The sequence below is a fragment of the Electrophorus electricus genome, chromosome 7 (assembly GCF_041902795.1).
Source record: "Electrophorus electricus isolate QZ-2024a chromosome 7, ASM4190279v1, whole genome shotgun sequence".
NCBI lineage: Eukaryota > Metazoa > Chordata > Actinopteri > Gymnotiformes > Gymnotidae > Electrophorus > Electrophorus electricus.
Window position 1 is genome coordinate 35,035,128 of NC_137503.1, and position 19,873 is coordinate 35,055,000.

General features: G+C 44.4%; 3 protein-coding genes across 13 annotated transcripts in view; 2 read left to right on the forward strand and 1 right to left on the reverse strand.

The window, feature by feature from the left end:
• The first annotated feature begins 128 nt into the window (after positions 1-128).
• Positions 129-4,726, forward strand: abracl (ABRA C-terminal like). The gene is made up of 3 exons (XM_027019342.3): positions 129-204; positions 3,155-3,223; positions 3,701-4,726. The coding sequence occupies exons 2-3, from the start codon at positions 3,163-3,165 to the stop codon at positions 3,883-3,885; spliced, it is 246 nt and encodes an 81-aa protein (XP_026875143.1). The 5' UTR covers positions 129-204; positions 3,155-3,162; the 3' UTR covers positions 3,886-4,726.
• Positions 4,727-5,057: 331 nt separating this feature from the next.
• The window catches only part of heca (hdc homolog, cell cycle regulator), a 24,932-nt gene continuing 10,116 nt past the window's right edge, over positions 5,058-19,873 (forward strand). Inside the window, exons 1-5 of one of the 7 annotated variants that reach the window (XM_027019336.3) lie at positions 5,058-5,443; positions 6,603-7,709; positions 9,281-9,435; positions 11,205-11,271; positions 11,813-11,940. In XM_027019336.3, the coding sequence (XP_026875137.1) occupies positions 5,302-5,443; positions 6,603-7,709; positions 9,281-9,435; positions 11,205-11,271; positions 11,813-11,886 (1,545 nt within the window). In that variant the 5' untranslated portion in view covers positions 5,058-5,301 and the 3' untranslated portion in view covers positions 11,887-11,940. The other 6 variants (XM_027019337.3, XM_081716872.1, XM_081716874.1 and 3 more) reach the window with 6 other exon arrangements.
• The window catches only part of txlnba (taxilin beta a), a 31,410-nt gene continuing 27,889 nt past the window's right edge, over positions 16,353-19,873 (reverse strand). For all 5 annotated transcript variants that reach the window (XM_081716869.1, XM_081716870.1, XM_081716868.1 and 2 more), the window contains 3 exons: positions 18,463-18,555; positions 18,257-18,352; positions 16,353-18,172 (listed from right to left, as the gene is read on the reverse strand). In XM_081716869.1, coding sequence (XP_081572995.1) covers positions 16,616-18,172; positions 18,257-18,352; positions 18,463-18,555 — 1,746 coding nt within the window. In that variant the 3' untranslated portion in view covers positions 16,353-16,615. The remainder of the gene's footprint in view (positions 18,173-18,256; positions 18,353-18,462; positions 18,556-19,873) is intronic.

Genomic DNA, 19,873 nt, shown 5'->3' on the forward strand with positions numbered 1-19,873 from the left:
TATTACTACACTATACTATATTCCTTTACTATTCTATATTACTACACTATACTATATTCCTTTACTATTCTATATTACTACACTATAAAATATTACATCCCCATTAGCCCAATGACGTCAGACGCAGCTCCTTTTATGGCGTAGCTTCCTCGTCTCGCGCATCGAATGCTCCATTCGGCGCGAGGCGGAAACACCCTCATCAAGGTAAGTTCGGCCTCTAGCAACTTTTACGATATTTACAGTTTAATTGCGCATGATAATAATGAAGGCAGGTCAAATAATGTGGATATACATGTGGAGCAGCCTACAGAACTACGCCCGGCCTCAGTGTCTGATTATAAGGAGAAAAACCCTGTTCGCTGATCGTAGAACAGTTTTCCTCTAAATATGTCTCAATACTTCCCCGTTTTGAGCAGCATGACTGTGCCTCATAAATGCACTGCATGTGTTTCAAATGCTCGACTGATTGTTGTTGCTTATTGAGAAACCTGGGGAACTTCCGCGTTCCCAGGTAGGCAGTAGCTCGTGGGGTGTAAGCGGCTGAATCTAGTCATCACGTGTCCGTTGGCACACCGGTCCGTGATTCCTCCGGACTGCAGGATCAGCAGTCCAATAAAAACACGTAAAGATTGACCCCGATAATTGCCTAAATCGTGTGAAAAGCGTTACATCGCCGCAGGTGTGTAGGCTGGGGCAGGCGTCCCCATCTCACCCACCCAAAAAGAAATGACCCTCACCACATTTAGACTGGTGGCTCCGAAGGACATTTTGCACACTGTAAACTATAAAACTCGGAGAAACCAAACTGTGTGCTGGTAAACATAAAAGCGAAAGGGTGCTAACTTAGCAGTGATCTTGAAGAAGCCCTCTCACCCCCCAAAACATTCCGGACCTGGAGGAGTGCCGTGGAACGCGCGCGCTTCTCCCTGCAGTCACACTACAACTCTGCGCTCTGACTCGTCTCAGCACAACTGTGCATCTCCACTGCATTGTCTTGCGGCCTGAGCTGCACAGGTCACGTTCTTTCATACGATACTGCATTGTACAGAAATACTGCATTTGCTGGGTACCTTATTACTGTGATCAATACTATAACAAACTGAAGCAGCAATTTTGGCTGTAATTGCAAAAAAAGAAAAGTTATATATCTGTAACACCGCTACAGTATTCTTTGCACTTTAGCAAACACATCATGTAGCCTCTAATTTCATCTTGGGGATCATTCAAGTGTTGTCTCTTAACTTGTTCTGTGAAAGAACATTTGTTGTATGACTATATAGAGGATACAACAGATGTGAGTTCACCCTTTTGCAATATCACGTAAATGTCAAATGAATCAAATCTGTATCACCTCTTAATGATGAAAGACTATAGTGAAATACAGACCCCAAAGCAGAAAATCAACATAACAAATGTGAACAAGTGAATATGCCTGTGATCACTGACACACCAGTTAGAAAACCTGTGATTTATTGAAACAACGGAGTACAGCTGTGTTTTCCAGTTAGCATAATTACATAAACATGGTTATTAAATGACCTTTGAACTGCAGAACCTTCTGAGTTTTGCAGGTGTGGGCTGTGTCTGCATGTCTGCGTCAGGGCTCCACAGGGATAAATCTGACTGAAACTTCACACAGTTAGAAAAGGACACAGGAAGATCTGTCGAAACACGGATACAGCAGCAATTACGTACAGAACAAGTCAGAGTACCACTAACACAAACTAGAGGCTGTCCTCATTAAATGATGCCATGCACAATGCGCAACAGGCACAGTTTAACTCTGAAACACAGAGGGCCGAATGACGGCTCAGACGAGGTGAAGGACGTCGCTATGGGTAACATCCAAGAAAAAAGCTTGCTTGCTTTTCAGCGCAAAACTGTGAGATTACACTTTGCTTGAAACATGAACATGAACATGAACATGGAAGCCTGATGACTATTGGGAGCACATTCTGTGGTCAGATGAGACCAAGATAAATGTGTTGAGCTTAGATGGGGTCCAGCATGTTTGGTGTTTGGTTTGGTGTTTGGTTGCTGTCATCACAAATAAAGATGGGTTTTTTTCAACATTTTGTATATCCAAGATTTTAATCTCAATAATAAAAGGTGTATGGACGTTTGTTGTACTGAGTTCCTATTGTGACTATTTTTAATACAGTAAATCTAAACTGTGGTCTAATTTTGATTCATTTCACATTTAAGTGATCTTGCAGAGGGGTGAACTTACTTCTGTGGCACACTATGTATGTATGAGAATATGTGTGCGTATGCACGTGAGTATTGTTTCAGTGAATGAAGCCTTTTATTCCAGAACTTTGTGACTGGCTTTTATAACCAGAAACCTGAAAATCTGGTTAAACCTTTACAATCCACCCACTGCGGCTCAGTCTGGGTCAGCGCTGGTCTGACCCGACCCGCATAGTTACATGTGGAGCTGGTCTGGATCAGCGCTGGGGTTTGGACTGTTGTCTGGGCTGGAGTGCACGAGCCAGCTTAATTTCACTATAATTATAAGGACGGTCTTCCCATTCTATTATAATCATCTTGGGCACTGTGCGTCTCCCATCCGCTGCTTTAGCCATGTTTGGTCAAGTAGGATATTGACATCATCTGAACGGTTGGTGTCATTGTTTTGTCCAAGAACAAGATCTTTGTAGGAAGCCACAGTGAAGCTCCTCAACTTTAACAAATGAAGTTCACATTTTAGCCTTGCACCCAAGAACATGCCCAAGTGTGTCCTCAAACTACAGTTTTGATATTACAATATATAAAATATTTTGTAGTTTCATTGTGATGATTGTAATGTATGATGAAAGAGATTTTGGGGGGAAAAAGCAGGAAATTCCTTTCTTCTGCTGTTTTAAATTTACCTGACACTTTTATCCAAAGTGACACAGTTATGACAACGCAACTTGAGCATTTGAAGATTAAGGCTTTTGCTCAGGGACCCAACAGTGGCGGGGCTTGACCCAGCAACCTTCTGATTACTAGTTCAGTACCTTCACTGATCTACCACTGCTTTTAAACTGGTGTTCCTTCACCGATTCCCCCAGCTTCTTTAGGCTGTGAACCACTACTCTAAATTGTGCGGACAGAAGCAGTTCTGTGATGATTTGGATAAACGTGCCTAAACTCTTTGGATCTTTTTCAGTGGAGAAGATGAATGTGGATCATGAAATAACCCTCCTCGTAGATGAAATACAGCGACTAGGCAGCAAAAGTAAGATCACCTTTAATCATCTTTAATATAAGATCATTTTAAATCATATTTAATATATTTAATATAAATTCATCTTTGATTTAAGATGATCTTTAATAATTTCTGCACATTTAAGTGGAGGTGACTCACAACTGTTTTATTAATTAGTATTAACTGTCAATAGGAAGCGTTTTTAGCTCATAGTATCTGCTGGATATCCAGGCTGTAGCCCCAGTTTCCCTCTACAGTCAAATGGACTGTAGGTTTGCAGGTTCTGTCACTCTGCTGTTTAGACCTTTAAGAGCTTGTCAGCAAATTGAGACGTGAAGAATTCGATCTGACTTTAAATATATTCAAAGATTATGTGCAGAATATTATACTATGTATTTTTAAGAAGTGCACAAAAACAGGCATAACTGTGTATCTGCTGACCGTGTATCAATTATGATGACGACATGGTGAATGTGATTTGATGTTGACACTGTTGCTCTGTTACAGATGCTGACGGGAGGACCAGTGTCAAATTCGGAGTTCTTTTTAATGATGACAAGTGTGCCAACCTGTTCGAGGCTCTCGTCGGGACACTTAAGGCGGCTAAGCGGAAGAAGGTGATCACCTTTGATGGGGAACTCTTACTGCAGGGGGTCCACGACAACGTTGATGTTATATTACTGCAAGAGTAAACTTGACAAGTTCATTTGAGAACAGACAAAGCATCTTTTCAAAGTGCTAAAGAATTCATGCAACTTTTTGATGACTAATAAACGTTAATGTGGTTTTTTCTATGCTACACCGGAACATTTTTATAAAGCTTGTTTTGTTAAGAGTTAAAGTTTTGAACAGTTTCTATTGACTAATACCCAACATCCAAATCTCCATTTATTGTTGATTGTTGCCAAAATCATGTTTTCACCTCTTGTGAATAATAATTAAAAAAAATATATAATTTTGGATATTTGGCTGCAGTTCCAGACATACACTGTGTTTGACGCATATCCATCTTGTACTGTATCAACTTGTGAGCAAAGGCAGTATTGTATATTTTTTTTACATCACTATAAATTCAGTATAAATTCTACTGTTAATTTTTCAATTAGCCAATGCTCTTCCAGTGCAATACTTATTGTGGTTGTTCACATGTACTTGTACCAAATGATTGATTGTTTTGTAGCCTGTCGGACTTGATGAATTTTACCAAGTATTTTCTGTTTAATTAATCTGGACATAAATGTAAAATTGGAAATGTGATAAATGAGCTTTTCCATTGTGGGAATTTGAGTAAATCCAGGACAAATTTTTGTCTTATGAGGGATTTATATCACAGGTTTCTGTAAGGAAGTTGGGAATATCCTTTCCCAGAACGGACAAGTGAATTTTTAATCATGTCTCATTTTGGCTGATGGTTTGACAGATTTTAAATTGGACCACGTGTTGGCCGCACTGTTGATCTTGTGTTTGTCTCAGGAAACTAAAAAAGGTGTAACAGTAGATAATAAAATTTGAAATACATAAACTTGAGAAGTATGCTGGACTCTTCACTTTACTGTTATGAGAGGTGTTTAGTGGAGTCGTCCACTGACGTTGATTCAGACTGTGCGGTTTCCTTCGTGTCAGCATGTGTTTATAATCCAGAAAGGCAAATCCAGCGCTGCTGGGAATTCCTCTCGAACACGAACGTGCTGCGCAGGGTTGTCGCGCACCATATCTACGTTTACCTCGGCGCGTGTTCCTCTCCGGTAAACTCCTGCTCCTGCAGCTCGGGACAGTCCGACCGGGACTCCGTCGCTCGTGCTATTAATAACCCGGAGCTGTGTGGGACGCAGGTGGAGGCGGAGACGCGTTACGTCACGGAGACGCCCGGCCCCTCGCGCTCCAGAGCAGGAATCAAAACAAGACCCGGACACGCCTTCTTCATGGTGGACCTCCGCTGTCAGGACGGCACGGATCTGCATGATGATCGCGCGCTAATATCTGCAGTGCCGCGTGCTGGGATTCGGCGAGAGCGTTGCATTTGTCCAGCACGAGCGACATGGTAGACGCGGACATGTTTGGTGACCGTCGTTGATGGGCGACATTGCTTAAGTATCACGAGGACCACTATGCCTAACCAGAAAAGCAACAAGGGGAAGAGAAATAAGCGCGCGAATAGTAGTGGAGACGAGCAAGAGAATGGAGCCTCCGCTGGCGCGAGCGGAGCAACCCAGGGCGCCGCGGCGGCCCCGCAGCGCGAGAGCAGAGGGGGTAAGATCGCCCGTGCGGTGTGAAAACATGTGGGGGCTCCATGTACTGGCGCGTGGGAGGAGGGAGGGCCGAGAAGCGCGCGGGGGAGCGCGCACTCGCGCCATATGTTGCACGAGCCGAGCGAAATTGTCGTCGCGCTTCTTTGTCGCGCGCGTAGATTTGCCAGTGTTTCCGCACTTGCAGGAACTTGTTGTGCGCGGGTGTCAGCACGTCTCATGCGTTAAAGGAGCAGTGTGACGCCATACCCAGATATGAGCGCGCGCTGCTTGTCGTCTAACGCGCGCCTTCTTCGGCAAGGTTGCGAAGGCCTTGTTCAAGGGTACCTGCTCCTGACGGAGACGTGCAGAGTCAGAGCTTAGAAATAATGATGTCATGTTATATCATATCATATCATATCAGATATGTGTGCTTATTGTATTAATAGACGCCCTGTAGCACACAGTCAGCATTATGGTTATGAGATTTTGATAATAGCACATCTTAGTAGAGTCTTTCAGCTGAATTATGTGATGTGGTAGCAGTTATCTATCTTTCATAGCATGAAACACACGAATTTGGGTCATTATGCTTCATTCATTCTCACACACACACACACACACACACACACACACACACACACACACACACACACACCCATAAACTGCTCCACAATCTCTCTTGCTCTCTCTCTCTCTCTCTCTCTCTCTCTCTCTCTCTCTCTTTATATAAATAATAAATCTGTGTATTTCAGCTACCAATTTTCCACAAATAAAGCTTCATGATTCATACAGTTAACTGCTATTGAACTGCACTTCTTGAGTTGTCTATTGAGGGATACGCACTTAAAGATCGTCCAAGGTCGGACACGGCCGTCTGCTTTAGGACTCACAGATGGATTTACTTGATTCATTTAGTTCATCAGAACTCTGTGCATCATGCAGTAGCCCTGTAGTGAAATGCCATGTGCTGTCATTCATTCATTCATTCATTCATTCATTCATTCATTCAAAAACATTAATCAGTTCATTCAGATGAATTGACTTAAAGCCCATTCTGTCCCGTACCTCCACGGTCTTCGACTGAAACAGTCCGACGACGACGACGATGATGATGATGATGATGTGATGAAGCAGGGGTTACTGCAGCTCGGGGAAACCCTGCCTGTGTGTGTTTTTTGTAGAGGCTCCCTGTGCCACGCCGCTCGTATGCGGTTTTGGCCGCGCCGTTGACCTGGATAAGGACGACTACCAGCGTGTGCAATGCAACAGCGACCACTGTCCCTACGGCAACTGGATGCACCTGCAGTGCTTCTACGAGTGGGAGAGCAGCATCCTGGCCCAGTTCAACTGCATCGGCCGCGCACGCAGCTGGAACGAGAAGCAGTGCAGGCAAAACATGTGGACGAAGAAAGGTTACGACCTCGCATTCCGCTTCTGCTCCTGCCGCTGTGGCCAGGGCCACCTGAAGAAGGACACGGATTGGTACCAAGTCAAACGCATGCAGGATGAGCGCAAGAAGAAGGCGGTCCCAGAGAAGGGCGGCGGGAAGGTGGGTGTGGCAACAACAGGGGGCGTGGCCAGTGCGGGGGGCGAGGCCGTGGAGGAAGCCAAGAAGGGGAAGTTGCCCAGCAGATCTGCTCACCGCGGTTCTAGCCAAGAGTTGTCACGGCGACAGTCCATGGATCGGCAGAACTCTCAGGAGCGGAGCCACCCTGGCCCCAGTGTCGGGGGAGGGGGGATGGCTGGGGCCATGTTGGGTGTCCGCTCTCCCTGCGACTCGCCCGGCCAGTCTCCGCCCTCGGGCTTCTCTTTCTTTGGCCCACAGGTGGTGGGTGGTCCACGCAGTTCACGGCACCTGGGCGACTTCCTGAAGAGTGCCGTCCACACGGAGGGTGGGCGGAGACACCCGCTGGCGGTGGGCCAGGCCGGGCGCATGGGCGTTCACCCGGACCTCGGCCCGTCTTGCCTGTCCCGGCTCAGTCCGGCTGACGGCCCCGTGCAGTTCCTGCGCAGGCTGGACCTCTCCGAGCTGCTGGCGCACATTCCGCGGCACAAGCTAAACGCTTACCATGTGCGCATGGAGGATGACGCGCAGGCCGGCCAGGGCGAGGACCTGAGGAAGTTCATCCTGGCGGCACTGAGTGCCAGCCACCGCAACGTGGTGCACTGCGCCCTGTGTCGCCGCACGCTGCCCATCTTTGAGCAGTTCCCACTGGTGGACGGGACACTCTTCCTTAGCCCTTCACGCCACGACGAGATCGATTACGACGTGCCGTGCCACTTACAAGGTGAGAGTGAAATAAACGCTTTAGTAGTTAAATGTTGATATGTCAACAAATACGAATATGTATTCAATTACAAGTATATTCATATTCTCACAAATATGAAAGTGTCTAATTAAAAACAAACATAGCTTTAAAATAGACATACACACTTCACTTAAAATGCTTCTTACATGGTTTATAAACTATAAATTAGAAACCTAATAATCTGGGCACAGATCAGAGGCCTTAGCGATGAGGCCTGCAGTGCTGTTCCTTATTCTAAGAGAAATCTTTTATCTTAATATATTTAATTTTGTTTTTACATATTCATTTTTTGCAATATATCTTATCTTAATTTATTCAGTAAGATAAAAATATATCATTCTAATTTTACTCTGTAAAACACTTTTTTAAACTGGCTTTTTCAAGTTCAAAGATGATGATGATGATGATGATGATTATTATTATTGCTTTTGCAGTTGAGTTGTTTCTGTTCTCGCAATTGTGGTGGTTTTGTTACTGTTACTGAGGTAGCGGTTATTGTGGTTTTGTTACTGTTACTGAGGTAGCGGGTATTGTGGTTTTGTTACTGCTACTGAGGTAGCGGTTATTGTGGTTTGTTACTGTTACTGAGGTAGCGGTTATTGGGTTTTTTTACTGTTATTGTGGTTACTGTTATGTTATACACAGATGACAGCTTGATAAACCAGATGGCAAAGCAGAAAGTGGGCGGCAGTTAAAGCTGAAACTTTGCATTATGAGAAAAGGTTTGTCAGTCACCTGAATATTCAGTACATCAGTAAGGCATAAACTGCGGTAAATGAGAGACATAAATCATATTGGCTGTTTATTGCAAAACTTAAATTAAAACATCACATCATAAGGCTTTGGTGGCACTGTCAACTTGGCTGTTGCTGCATGATTTCCAGAATGTTTGCCTATAGATCATAATGACCCCAGGGCCTTATTTTGACTGCATAATGTGTTCGTACTGTAGTAAGGACAACCAGACAGCAAAGAGCACAGTACAGTACAGTAACGTGGTGGTGTAACATGGTTAACATGTGTTAACGTGGTGGTGTAAGGTGGTTAACATGCAGTAACATGGTGTAACGTGGTTAATGTGCATTAACCTGGTGTAACATGGTTAATGTGCAGTAACGTGGTGGTGTAACATGGCTCACGTGCAGTATCGTGCTAGTGTAACGTGGTTAATGTGCATTAACCTGGTGTAACATGGTTAATGTGCAGTAACGTGGTGGTGTAACATGGCTCACGTGCAGTATTGTGCTAGTGTAACGTGGTTCACGTGCAGTAAAGTGGTGGTGTAATGTGGTTCACGTGCGTTAACGTGGTGGTGTAAAGTGGTTCACGTGGTGGTGTAACGTGGTTCGCGTGCAGTAATGTGGTGGTGTAACACGGCTCACGTGCAGTAAGGTGGTGGTGTAACGTGGTTCACGTGCGTTAACGTGGTGGTGTAAAGTGGTTCACGTGGTGGTGTAACGTTGTTCGCGTGCAGTAGTGTGGTGGTGTAACACAGCTCACGTGCAGTAAGGTGGTGGTGTAACGCGGTTACTCCGGTCTTACCCCTGCAGGGCGACTGATGCACCTGTATGCCGTCTGTGTCGACTGCCTGGAGGGTGTGCACAAAATCGTGTGTATAAAGTGCAGATCGCGTTGGGATGGGAGCTGGCACCAGCTGGGCACCGTCTACACCTATGACATCCTGGCTGCTTCACCCTGTTGCCAGGTAGGAGACTTTAAATCTCAATTATAAAGGCAGTATTTTCACATTTTTCTGTAGCATGCCCAATCAGAAGGGTTTTTTCATGCGACAGCCTATACAATCCCTCTTTAAATGTTTATATGAAGTTTAGGCATTAATGTGCTGATTCAACAACAGAAAATATTCAGTACTGAGTTCAGTGACCAGTAGAATTCCAGTATTGCCTTTAATTAAATTCAAATAAACCAGAAACTCATCATACTCTAACCCTAACCCTCACCTGAGAATCTCAGAAATAGTCAAAGATTGGCCCATTATTTTGAATTTTGATAGCATCTTTGTTACATTGGTGGTCAGGTTTCTGCTGATGTAAATAAATGACTGTTGGCATACTGTTGCCCAGTGTGGAGATCTCTCCTGACGGTCTGATTTACATCACACTGTAAGCTCTCAGACTTAACACTTAACCAGCTAGAGCTGCACAGCTGAGAGGAAGTGAAACTACATATTCAGCTATTTGGTTAAATTCCTGTATTTAGTTGTGAATGTACCATTTTAATTAGCCTATTTCTAGAGTGCCTAACAGCGAGAAGCTCCACTCACCGTCCGAGAGACTCCTGCACTGAGCGCTTCTTTAAAGCTGTTTCCGACGGCTTGTTTGTCAGCTGCCCTGCACAGGAGTCTTTGCTGATAAGTCTGTGCAGATTCTGCAAAGGCTGGACCTCTTTGAGCTCTGACCTGTGGGAGGCTGGGCATCGTGGGAATGGACCAGGGACAGCAGGACATGATCCTGGCAGGACAGTGAAGGCAGACCAGTGCTCCTGGGGTTTCTGTATGTGTTCCTACCTCAGCTGGACCAGGAGCCAGAGTTGTGGAAATGTGCACACTAGTTGTGAATGGCATCACGATGGACTGTAGTCTGTCACTGAACTTCTACAGGGTGTTTCTACTGAAGTGGTTGGGGAGTATGTAGGAGAAATGATATGTGAGTGGCTTGGAGAATCTGCCTAAAGAAGAAACAAACGTGTGTTTGTAATGTTAAACGTGACTTGAACCCAGTATGATCAGATGTGTTTAGAACAAAGAACCATGAAAGCACTCATAGTCCCCACTCAGTGATTTGGGATTTTAGCTGAGCTGAAAAGTTTAACCAGTTATTTTAGCCACTGGTACCTGGTCTGGGTCTTGTGGTCTTGGCCATGTTCAGAAGTAAACTGTAAAATTCAAATCATTCCATAATCCCATTACACATTTTATTTATTTCAAATATATCCTGTGGCACCAAATGTAAATTCACATTGCAAATGATCTGTAATATGTAAAAAAAGACAGACCTATTCTGTACTTTACTTTTAAACTTTATTTCATGCAGAATTATATGCAGAATTGTAGAATTATATTAGGAAGCATCATTTTAGATTTCTGAGTAGTTATATAGGGATGTGTCAGTAGTATGTAGGGATGTGTCAGTACTGTGTAGGGATGTTTCAGTACTTGCTGACCCATTAAAATTTTAAACTCACAGAGAACATTCAGTCCAGAATCACAAGGGGTTGCTCTCCATTCTCTGTTCTTTTACACACCACCTCCACCTCTGAATTTCTGAAAGGATTAATGACATTTTTACAGTCATATTTTACTTGGACGAGATTGTGTGGAATCCTTCCTCGTAAATATTTTAAGGAGCATTCCATTCAGATTCATAATTTAGTTTAACATTTATTAATTTTTCCTTTTCATGAGAAAAAGCCCTACTGAGGATGCAGAGAGTTAGCTGTTATGATTTGGTACAGGAAATGGAATCAGAAGGTAGTGAGGAGGACATCTGCAGCTTTGGTGAGATGACGGTTGTAATACTAAGTGAGTACACGGAGAAACAAAATCCTAGACTTGTGATTGGCTGCCTCTTGGTGTATGTTTTGATCAGGATTAGTCTAGATTGTCTAGTCTGGGTGTCTGGTTGTGTGTTTGGTGATTGTTGGGTGTCTGGTTGTGTGTTTAGTGATTGTTGGGTTCAGGCTGGGTGTCTGGTTGTGTGTTTGGTGATTAAGTTCATTTCCTTCCATTGTATTCATATTAATGAATCAGGAGAGAAAATGAAAGACTCTCATCTATCTTATTAATCTCATCAAATATTTCATTATGGATTTGGAGTAGAGTTCCTTAAACATCTGCATATACCAACGCAATTGAAATTCTAGGGTTAGAAACTAAAATTATTTACTATAGTAAAGATTTTTTAAATTCTGCAGATAAGTGTGAAATGTTTAGTTTTGTGTTATATTTAGAACATTTAGGGTGAGAAATGTCACTTTATGCTTCTCCTTTTTCTTCTTCATATTAATTTGTGTGCTGTCAGTATTTGCTATTTGATTATTGATGTTTCTTGAATGGGTTTCAGTTGTATCGGCAGTATTCAGCCTGTCCTACTACAGCAACTCTGTGCAGGGAGGTTCAGATCAGGACTCCAGCTGAACGTTCTGATGTCTGTGTGTCTCCCAGGCCAGGCTGAGCTGCAAGCACTGTGGGAAGGCTGTGGTGGACGTCCGTGTGGGCATGCAGTATTTCTCTGAGTACAGCAACGTGCAGCAGTGCCCACACTGCGGCAATCTGGACTATCACTTTGTCAAGCCATTCTCCTCATTCAAAGTACTAGAAGCTTATTGACAAATGTGGTTCCTGCATGCTAGTTTCCTCTCTTTCTTTTTCCTGTTCATAGGGTATCTTCTACATTAAATCATTTTTTGGCAGGTTTTTAGTTAAAAAGGAAAGCGAGTGAGAAGGCATGAGGGAAAGTTCCACCTTATGTTCATAAAGATTTTCATTTGGCATTTAAAATCACAAAAGCAACAGAAATCCTGTGACAAGTGAATGTATCTGTATGCCAAATCTGCTCTTTTGTACAAAAATAACAAAAAACAATAAAATCCATGAAATTGTACGTCTGCATCTTTCCTCCTGTCGTTAGTCCCTGTGAAGGAGACCCCTCATCTTTGCTGTCTTTACCGTGGCACCTCTTGGTCTCTTGATCCATATCTACCCATTTGATGTATTATCAATTAATACATGAATGGTAAGATGAATGAATTCCACCTCGCCCTGGGACACCCAGATAATTATTGCTTTGCATATCAAATGGCTTCTCTCAGTAAGGCTGCTAACGAACAGAGATGATGGCTGTTTTGATTTGGCTAATGAGACTTGGTGCCATTTAGTCCACCTTTACTCAGTCAGTCTTTGAAGACAGAAAGTCAGTAGAGTGTGAGATGAATGATGTTTCTGGCTACATGTACAAACAGAAACTTTCACCCAGATGATGGCACATATTGTCACTAAGTTAGTATTTTATTATTTACATTGTTTTGAGAGCATACACTAGTATAATAGGCATTTGGCCACTACTGTGCTGTTAGTCCACTAGTTAAAGTGATAATGTTGCAGTAATTGTTAACTTCCTGACTACCAAACCAAACCTGATGCTCAAGCTCAGGAAGCAGCTATTATCAGTTCATATTGCAGCAAAACAAACAAACAAAACAAAACAAAAACCAAGACGGGAACATTTGTTGAACAAATTCTGCCCCAATTCAAAGTGTGTTGCAATACAAACTAACAGGCTACAAGGGCTCCATCTGGTGGACAAGAAGACAAAATATCGCTAATGTTTGACGATGCTCCCTCAGCCAAATTACATAACGGCATCCTAACCGTACACGTAACGGTGCACATGAACACCATGATGTGGCATGCTCAGGTTGATGGGGCAGTCTTCTAGTTGCCACTTAATTCACACATAGCGATTGTTTTGTCAGCAGTATGACTCCAGGTTACATAAAGGTTTTCTCTTTGTCCTTATTGGAGAGTCTCAGCCAATAGCCTGCTAGCTGCCAGGAGGAACCAATATCCTGACAACCTAAAGCCCTCCAGTTCCCTTGATCTCCTCATTAGAGGGGCTGTTGGGTTCCCCCGCATAAGCAAACACACACACAGCTCAGAGCGTCAGTGGTTGTGGTAAACACACAGCTCAGAGCGTCAGTGGTTGTGGTAAACACACACAGCTCAGAGCGTCAGTGGTTGTGGTAAACACACACAGCTCAGAGCGTCAGTGGTTGTGGTAAACACACAGCTCAGAGCGTCAGTGGTTGTGGTAAACACACACAGCTCAGAGCGTCAGTGGTTGTGGTAAACACACACAGCTCAGAGCGTCAGTGGTTGTGGTAAACACACAGCTCAGAGCGTCAGTGGTTGTAAACACACAGCTCAGAGCGTCAGTGGTTGTGGTAAACACACAGCTCAGAGCGTCAGTGGTTGTGGTAAACACAGCTCAGAGCATCAGTGGTTGTGGTAAACACACACAGCTCAGAGCGTCAGTGGTTGTGGTAAACACACACAGCTCAGAGCGTCAGTGGTTGTGGTAAACACACAGCTCAGAGCGTCAGTGGTTGTGGTAAACACACAGCTCAGAGCGTCAGTGGTTGTGGTAAACACACACAGCTCAGAGCGTCAGTGGTTGTTGTAAACACACACAGCTCAGAGCGTCAGTGGTTGTGGTAAACACACAGCTCAGAGCGTCAGTGGTTGTAAACACACAGCTCAGAGCGTCAGTGGTTGTGGTAAACACACAGCTCAGAGCGTCAGTGGTTGTGGTAAACACACACAGCTCAGAGCGTCAGTGGTTGTGGTAAACACACAGCTCAGAGCGTCAGTGGTTGTGGTAAACACACAGCTCAGAGCGTCAGTGGTTGTGGTAAACACACAGCTCAGAGCGTCAGTGGTTGTGGTAAACACACAGCTCAGAGCGTCAGTGGTTGTGGTAAACACACAGCTCAGAGCGTCAGTGGTTGTGGTAAACACACACAGCTCAGAGCGTCAGTGGTTGTGGTAAACACACAACTCAGAGCGTCAGTGGTTGTGGTAAACACACAGCTCAGAGCGTCAGTGGTTGTGGTAAACACACACAGCTCAGAGCGTCAGTGGTTGTGGTAAACACACAGCTCAGAGCGTCAGTGGTTGTGGTAAACACACAGGTCAGAGCGTCAGTGGTTGTGGTAAACACACAGCTCAGAGCGTCAGTGGTTGTGGTAAACACACACAGCTCAGAGCGTCAGTGGTTGTGGTAAACACACAACTCAGAGCATCAGTGGTTGTGGTAAACACACAGCTCAGAGCGTCAGTGGTTGTGGTAAACACACAGCTCAGAGCGTCAGTGGTTGTGGTAAACACACAGCTCAGAGCGTCAGTGGTTGTGGTAAACACACAGCTCAGAGCGTCAGTGGTTGTGGTAAACACACACAGCTCAGAGCGTCAGTGGTTGTTGTAAACACACAACTCAGAGCGTCAGTGGTTGTGGTAAACACACAGCTCAGAGCGTCAGTGGTTGTGGTAAACACACAGCTCAGAGCGTCAGTGGTTGTGCTAAACACACAGCTCAGAGCGTCAGTGGTTGTGGTAAACACACAGCTCAGAGCGTCAGTGGTTGTGGTAAACACACAACTCAGAGCGTCAGTGGTTGTGGTAAACACACACAGCTCAGAACGTCAGTGGTTGTGGTAAACACACAGCTCAGAGCGTCAGTGGTTGTGGTAAACACACAGCTCAGAGCATTAGTAGTTTTCTCCTTTGCAAGGATTCGGCCATTTCTCTCACAGGAAGCTGTTCTGGGTAATTGTACAGTCTCTTCTAATCTCAAAGCTTGACTACTGCAACTCTCTACTTGCTGGTCTTCCTCTAAGAGCCATCAGACTCGTCAGACTTGTCCAGAATGCAGCAGCACGACTGGTCTTCAATCTTCTGACGTTTACACGTCGCCACTGCTGCGCTGCCTTCATTGGCTCCCTGTAGCTGCATGCATCAGATTTAAAACCTTGATGCTCGCCTACAAATCCAAAAATGGACCCGCCACTCCATACATGAGGTCAATGGTCAAAGCTGATCCGTACCTCAAGTACTTCAAACCTCAAGTACGGCTCGGCTTGAAACACCACGCATCGAGTCTCATGGAAGATGAGCATGGAGACTATTCTCTGTCCTGCTCCCAGATGGTGGAATGAACTTCTGCTTGCTGTCCAGACAGCAGAGTCCCTTGCAGTCTTCAAATGCAGACTGAAGACCCGCCTATTGGTGGAATATTTAAATGACCACCGATCCTGCTCCTATGTTGACAAATTGAAACTCTACTACTTATTGTTTATTGCACTGATTGTTGTCTGTTATAGAGCTTATATGTATTTTGCACTTCTAGGCATCAGCAGTCATCCCTGTATTCTACAGTATTCTAGTTCATTGGTATCTTGGACTCTGACCTGCTGTATTGTACTAGGATGTATCTATGAGGAAATGACAAAGCACTTTTGTAAGTCACTCTGGATAAGAGCGTCTGCTAAATGCTGTAAATGTGGGTTTGGTAAACACACACAGCTCAGAGCATTAGTGGTCATGGTTCAGGTATTCACACCCATGTAGCACATGCTGAACACTAACAGCAGACAGACTGCTTGTCTTTTTTAGGTTGTTGCCATGGAAACTGTTGTGTGGTGAAGAATCGCAGGGTACAGTAAAGATAGAGATTGCTTTGTGAGGTGGTGGCTGGTTTGGAAATGGCTAGCTTTAATGCCCAGTCTGATGCCTTTGAAAAGGGTCAGTTCCTGGGGAGTAGGGAAGCTTTTGTCTTTGGTTTGTGGCATGAAATTAATACTGTATGCTAAATAGTTTTTGAACTGCACTTGGGTAGGCAGCCAGGCTCCACTGTGCTTAAAGATAAGATTTTATTGATCCCTGTAGGGAACTTTATTTTCAAAAAATCATTTCATTATCCATTTACAACTTGGAATAAAAATGCATACACCATATTGTAGAAACACCTGATCTTCCTTGTTCTGTTCCACGCACTGTGTCAAGTGTTGTGTGTTTTGCATGTAACAGATCAGCTTGAAAATATACACTTTTGAGGGTTACCAACAAAAAAGAATATGTATTTATTAGTAGAGAAAAATATTACAAGATAGAAAAGTTTGATTTTCACACAGAATATAAGGCTTACCGGGAGGCATTTCTTAAATGTAAAGGAACAAGTAGGTTCCTCCTATCTTCATTCTAAATCTTACACGGCACTGCACTCATTCACGTACACCACTACACACAAACTCAGAGCAGAGAATGTTCTGAATGCAACAGTGTCTGCACACTCTATGATTTGTCTATTTACTCAACTTTTCTTTCCACTTTTCACTGCACCCTTCTTCTTAGAGGGGCCTGGTTTTTTGGGCTGGGGTTTACTGGCCTTTGGCTTGGGTTCTTGGGAATTGGAAGTTTGTGGTTTTGCTGGCTTGGACTGGCGCTCTGCGAGTGTGGCTGCCTCTGCTGCACTAGCTCCTGCTGCCTCTGCTGCACTAGCTCCTGCTGCCTCTGCTGCACTAGCTCCTGCTGCCTCTGCTGCACTAGCTCCTGCTGCCTCTGCTGCACTAGCTCCTGCTGCCTCTGCTGCACTAGCTCCTGCTGCCTCTGCTGCACTAGCTCCTGCTGCCTCAGATGCACTAGCTCCTGCTGCCTCTGATGCACTAGCTCCTGCTGCCTCAGATGCACTAGCTCCTGCTGCCTCTGCTGCACTAGCTCCTGCTGCCTCTGCTGCACTAGCTCCTGCTGCCTCTGCTGCACTAGCTCCTGCTGCCTCAGATGCACTAGCTCCTGCTGCCTCTGATGCACTAGCTCCTGCTGCCTCTGATGCACTAGCTCCTGCTTCGACAGGCTTTTCTTCAGACGCCGGTGAAGTTCCTGGGTCAGCACCAGGAGACTTTACTTTGTAAGGTTCTGCTGGGCTGATTGTGAGCATGGCTGCCTCTGATGCACTAGCTCCTGCTTCGACAGGCTTTTCTTCAGACGTCGGTGAAATTCCTGGGTCAGCACCAGGAGACTTTACTTTGTGGGGTTCTGCTGGGCTGATTTCTGCTTTGATAACTTCTTCTGTGGTGGGCACTGCTGAGTGTAAAGCTTCTGTCTGGACTTCGGACTCTTGCACCATGTGGGGCTCTTCTGTGGTGACCTCTGCACTGGGGGACTCTGTCTGAGCTTGTTCTGCTTTCACCTTTTTGGGTCTTTCCTCTTTTTTTTGAGTATGCTCTGGCATGTTGGATCTTTGTTCGCATGTGTCTTGCTTGACTGGCTCAACTTTTTCTTTGGTTGCTTCTTCTTTGGGAGACTCTGGTTTTGTGATCTTTTCACAGGAGTCTTGTTTAATGTGCTTTTGCTTGGCCTCTGATTGGATTGCCTCAGTTTTGATTGGCTCTGAGATTGTGGGCAGTGGTTCACATGCCTTTTCACTGACAACCTGGTGATTTCCATCCTCCAAACAGGAGGGTTCCTCTCCGGTGGATTCTAGCTTGCCCTCTGGTGGATTGCTTCCTATGGTGTCCACAGGTGTTGCCTCGAACGATCCCTGATTTTCTAATTCCTCCACCTTGTCAGTGCTGGAGGCCATCAGGGAGGCAGCGAACTTCTGCAGACGCTCCTGCTCCTTCCAGAGTTTCTCCATCTCGGTGGTGAGTGCAGGGTTGGCTGTCACTTCTGCCTCTGCTGGCTGGCTGGGCTCAGGGAGCTTTTCTTCGAGTTGGTCCTTCACAGGCACACACGCCGCGAGCCCCTGCAAACGGATCTCTTTGATCTTGCTATACAGGACTTTTCTCTCCTCCTGAAGAGCCCGGCACAATGTCTCCAGCTTTCCGATCTTCATGGTGAAGAGCTCCAGCTCTTTGCTCTTTTCAGATCTCTGCAGAAAGATATGGAGGAATGCAAAGTCATTTGGTTTATTTTGCTGATAAAAGAGTGAAATTCCAAAGTATGCACAGGTTACCTCCTCAATCATGTCAGTGAGGGTTTTGTTGCAGTTTTCGAACCGTATCTTCCATGTATTTGACTCCACCTCTAGTTTTTTCATCTTCTTGTTCATCTGTAGAGGAAGAATTGAGGAGTGAATATTGCATTGCTAATAAGGTGTTTATGAGGAACTGTAAGGGCTATTCCACTAGTTGTAGTATTTAGGGTAAGAAAGTTACACACCCTATCCATCTCTTGTTTGAAAGTAGCATAGACGTCATTGCTTTTGGCCAGTGTAGCCTGGAACTCATCAAACTTTTCAGAGTACAGAACAAGCTGGGAAGGAGAAAAAACATGTCACATACTGTTGGAGTTTCTAAGCTCACATATCTTAAGACATGGGATTTACCAAAAAGACCAAAAATAATGTGAACTGCATTTAAATGAGTCTGAATAATTAAAATCTTCTCTTAAGGAGCAGGACAGTTTAGGAAGGGGAGAAAAGACCCAAACAGACCTCACTGTTTGGGTCTGATTCAGGGAGTCTGTGCTCCATATTTACACAACATGTGCATGTCTGAGCTTCAAGAACAAATGTCTTATCTGATTAGTGGAAATACTACTATGCTATTATTATTATTATTATTATTATTACTGCTACTACTGCTAGCACTACTATTGCTACTGTTGTTTCTGCTATTACCATCACTACTACTACTACTACTACTACTACTACTACTATTACTACTACTGTTAGTACTACTACTACTACTACTACTACTACTAAAGAGAAGACATCGTTTGCAGCCCTACATTGGTGAGAAAGCCGTTCCTGTGTGATGGATTGTATAGGTAGCCTTGAAAGCAGGTTCTCCTTAATGTTGAACAATGATTTGAGTGATTGTGGTCAATTTGTTTACTGACAGAACAAATCTATAAGTGATTTCAGCACAGGAAGAAACAAAAGTGAGTCCATCGATCTGTTGTGATCGTGAGATGTGAAGGGCCAGTAATGTGCCGTACGTCTTGACTGAATTGTGTCTGCATCTTTGAGATATGAATTGTTTCTTTCCCAGTGACAGCAGCTCGGTATCCAGGGAGCGAATCGCTGTGAGTCTGACTGCAGTCATGAACTACAGTCTCCAAAAAAGACCTGCTGTCTGTAAGGGTACTTCTGAGTAGTGACAGTCTAACTGTATTTCTTAGTTTTCCAGTTACAGTTTTTAATGTTTTCCAGTTCTGAAGTCAGAGCAGTATTTGGAGTCTTTTATCTGTAGTCACGTTCTCTGGTTTGTGAGGGTTTCCAAAACTTTTTCTTTGTTCATTGACTCTGTTAAATTGCTGGTATGTTCCGGTTCCAGTTTATAGGGAAACCTATTGGCCAGGGTGCATTTGTGGTGAGAGGCAAACTGATTTGTTTGTAATAAAACTAATGATCAGATTTAAAAGCACAGTGTGAAACTGCTACTACAGTGGGACCAGCAAAAGCAGAGGAGGGAAATGGAGCATCAAAACAATCGCACATGGAGTGTGTTTGAGTGGATTGTATTTGAGTGGATTGTATTTGAGTGGAGTGTGTTTGAGTGGATTGTATTTGAGTGGATTGTATTTGAGTGGAGTGTGTTTGAGTGGATTGTGTTTGAGTGGACTGTAT

Excerpts from the sequence above, each read along its gene's own strand:
- abracl (XM_027019342.3), top strand. The coding sequence starts at position 3,163 with ATGAATGTGGATCATGAAATAACCCTCCTCGTAGATGAAATACAGCGA. Across the intron at positions 3,224-3,700 it reads ACAGCGACTAGGCAGCAAAA|ATGCTGACGGGAGGACCAGT; the intron begins GTAAGATCACCT and ends GCTCTGTTACAG.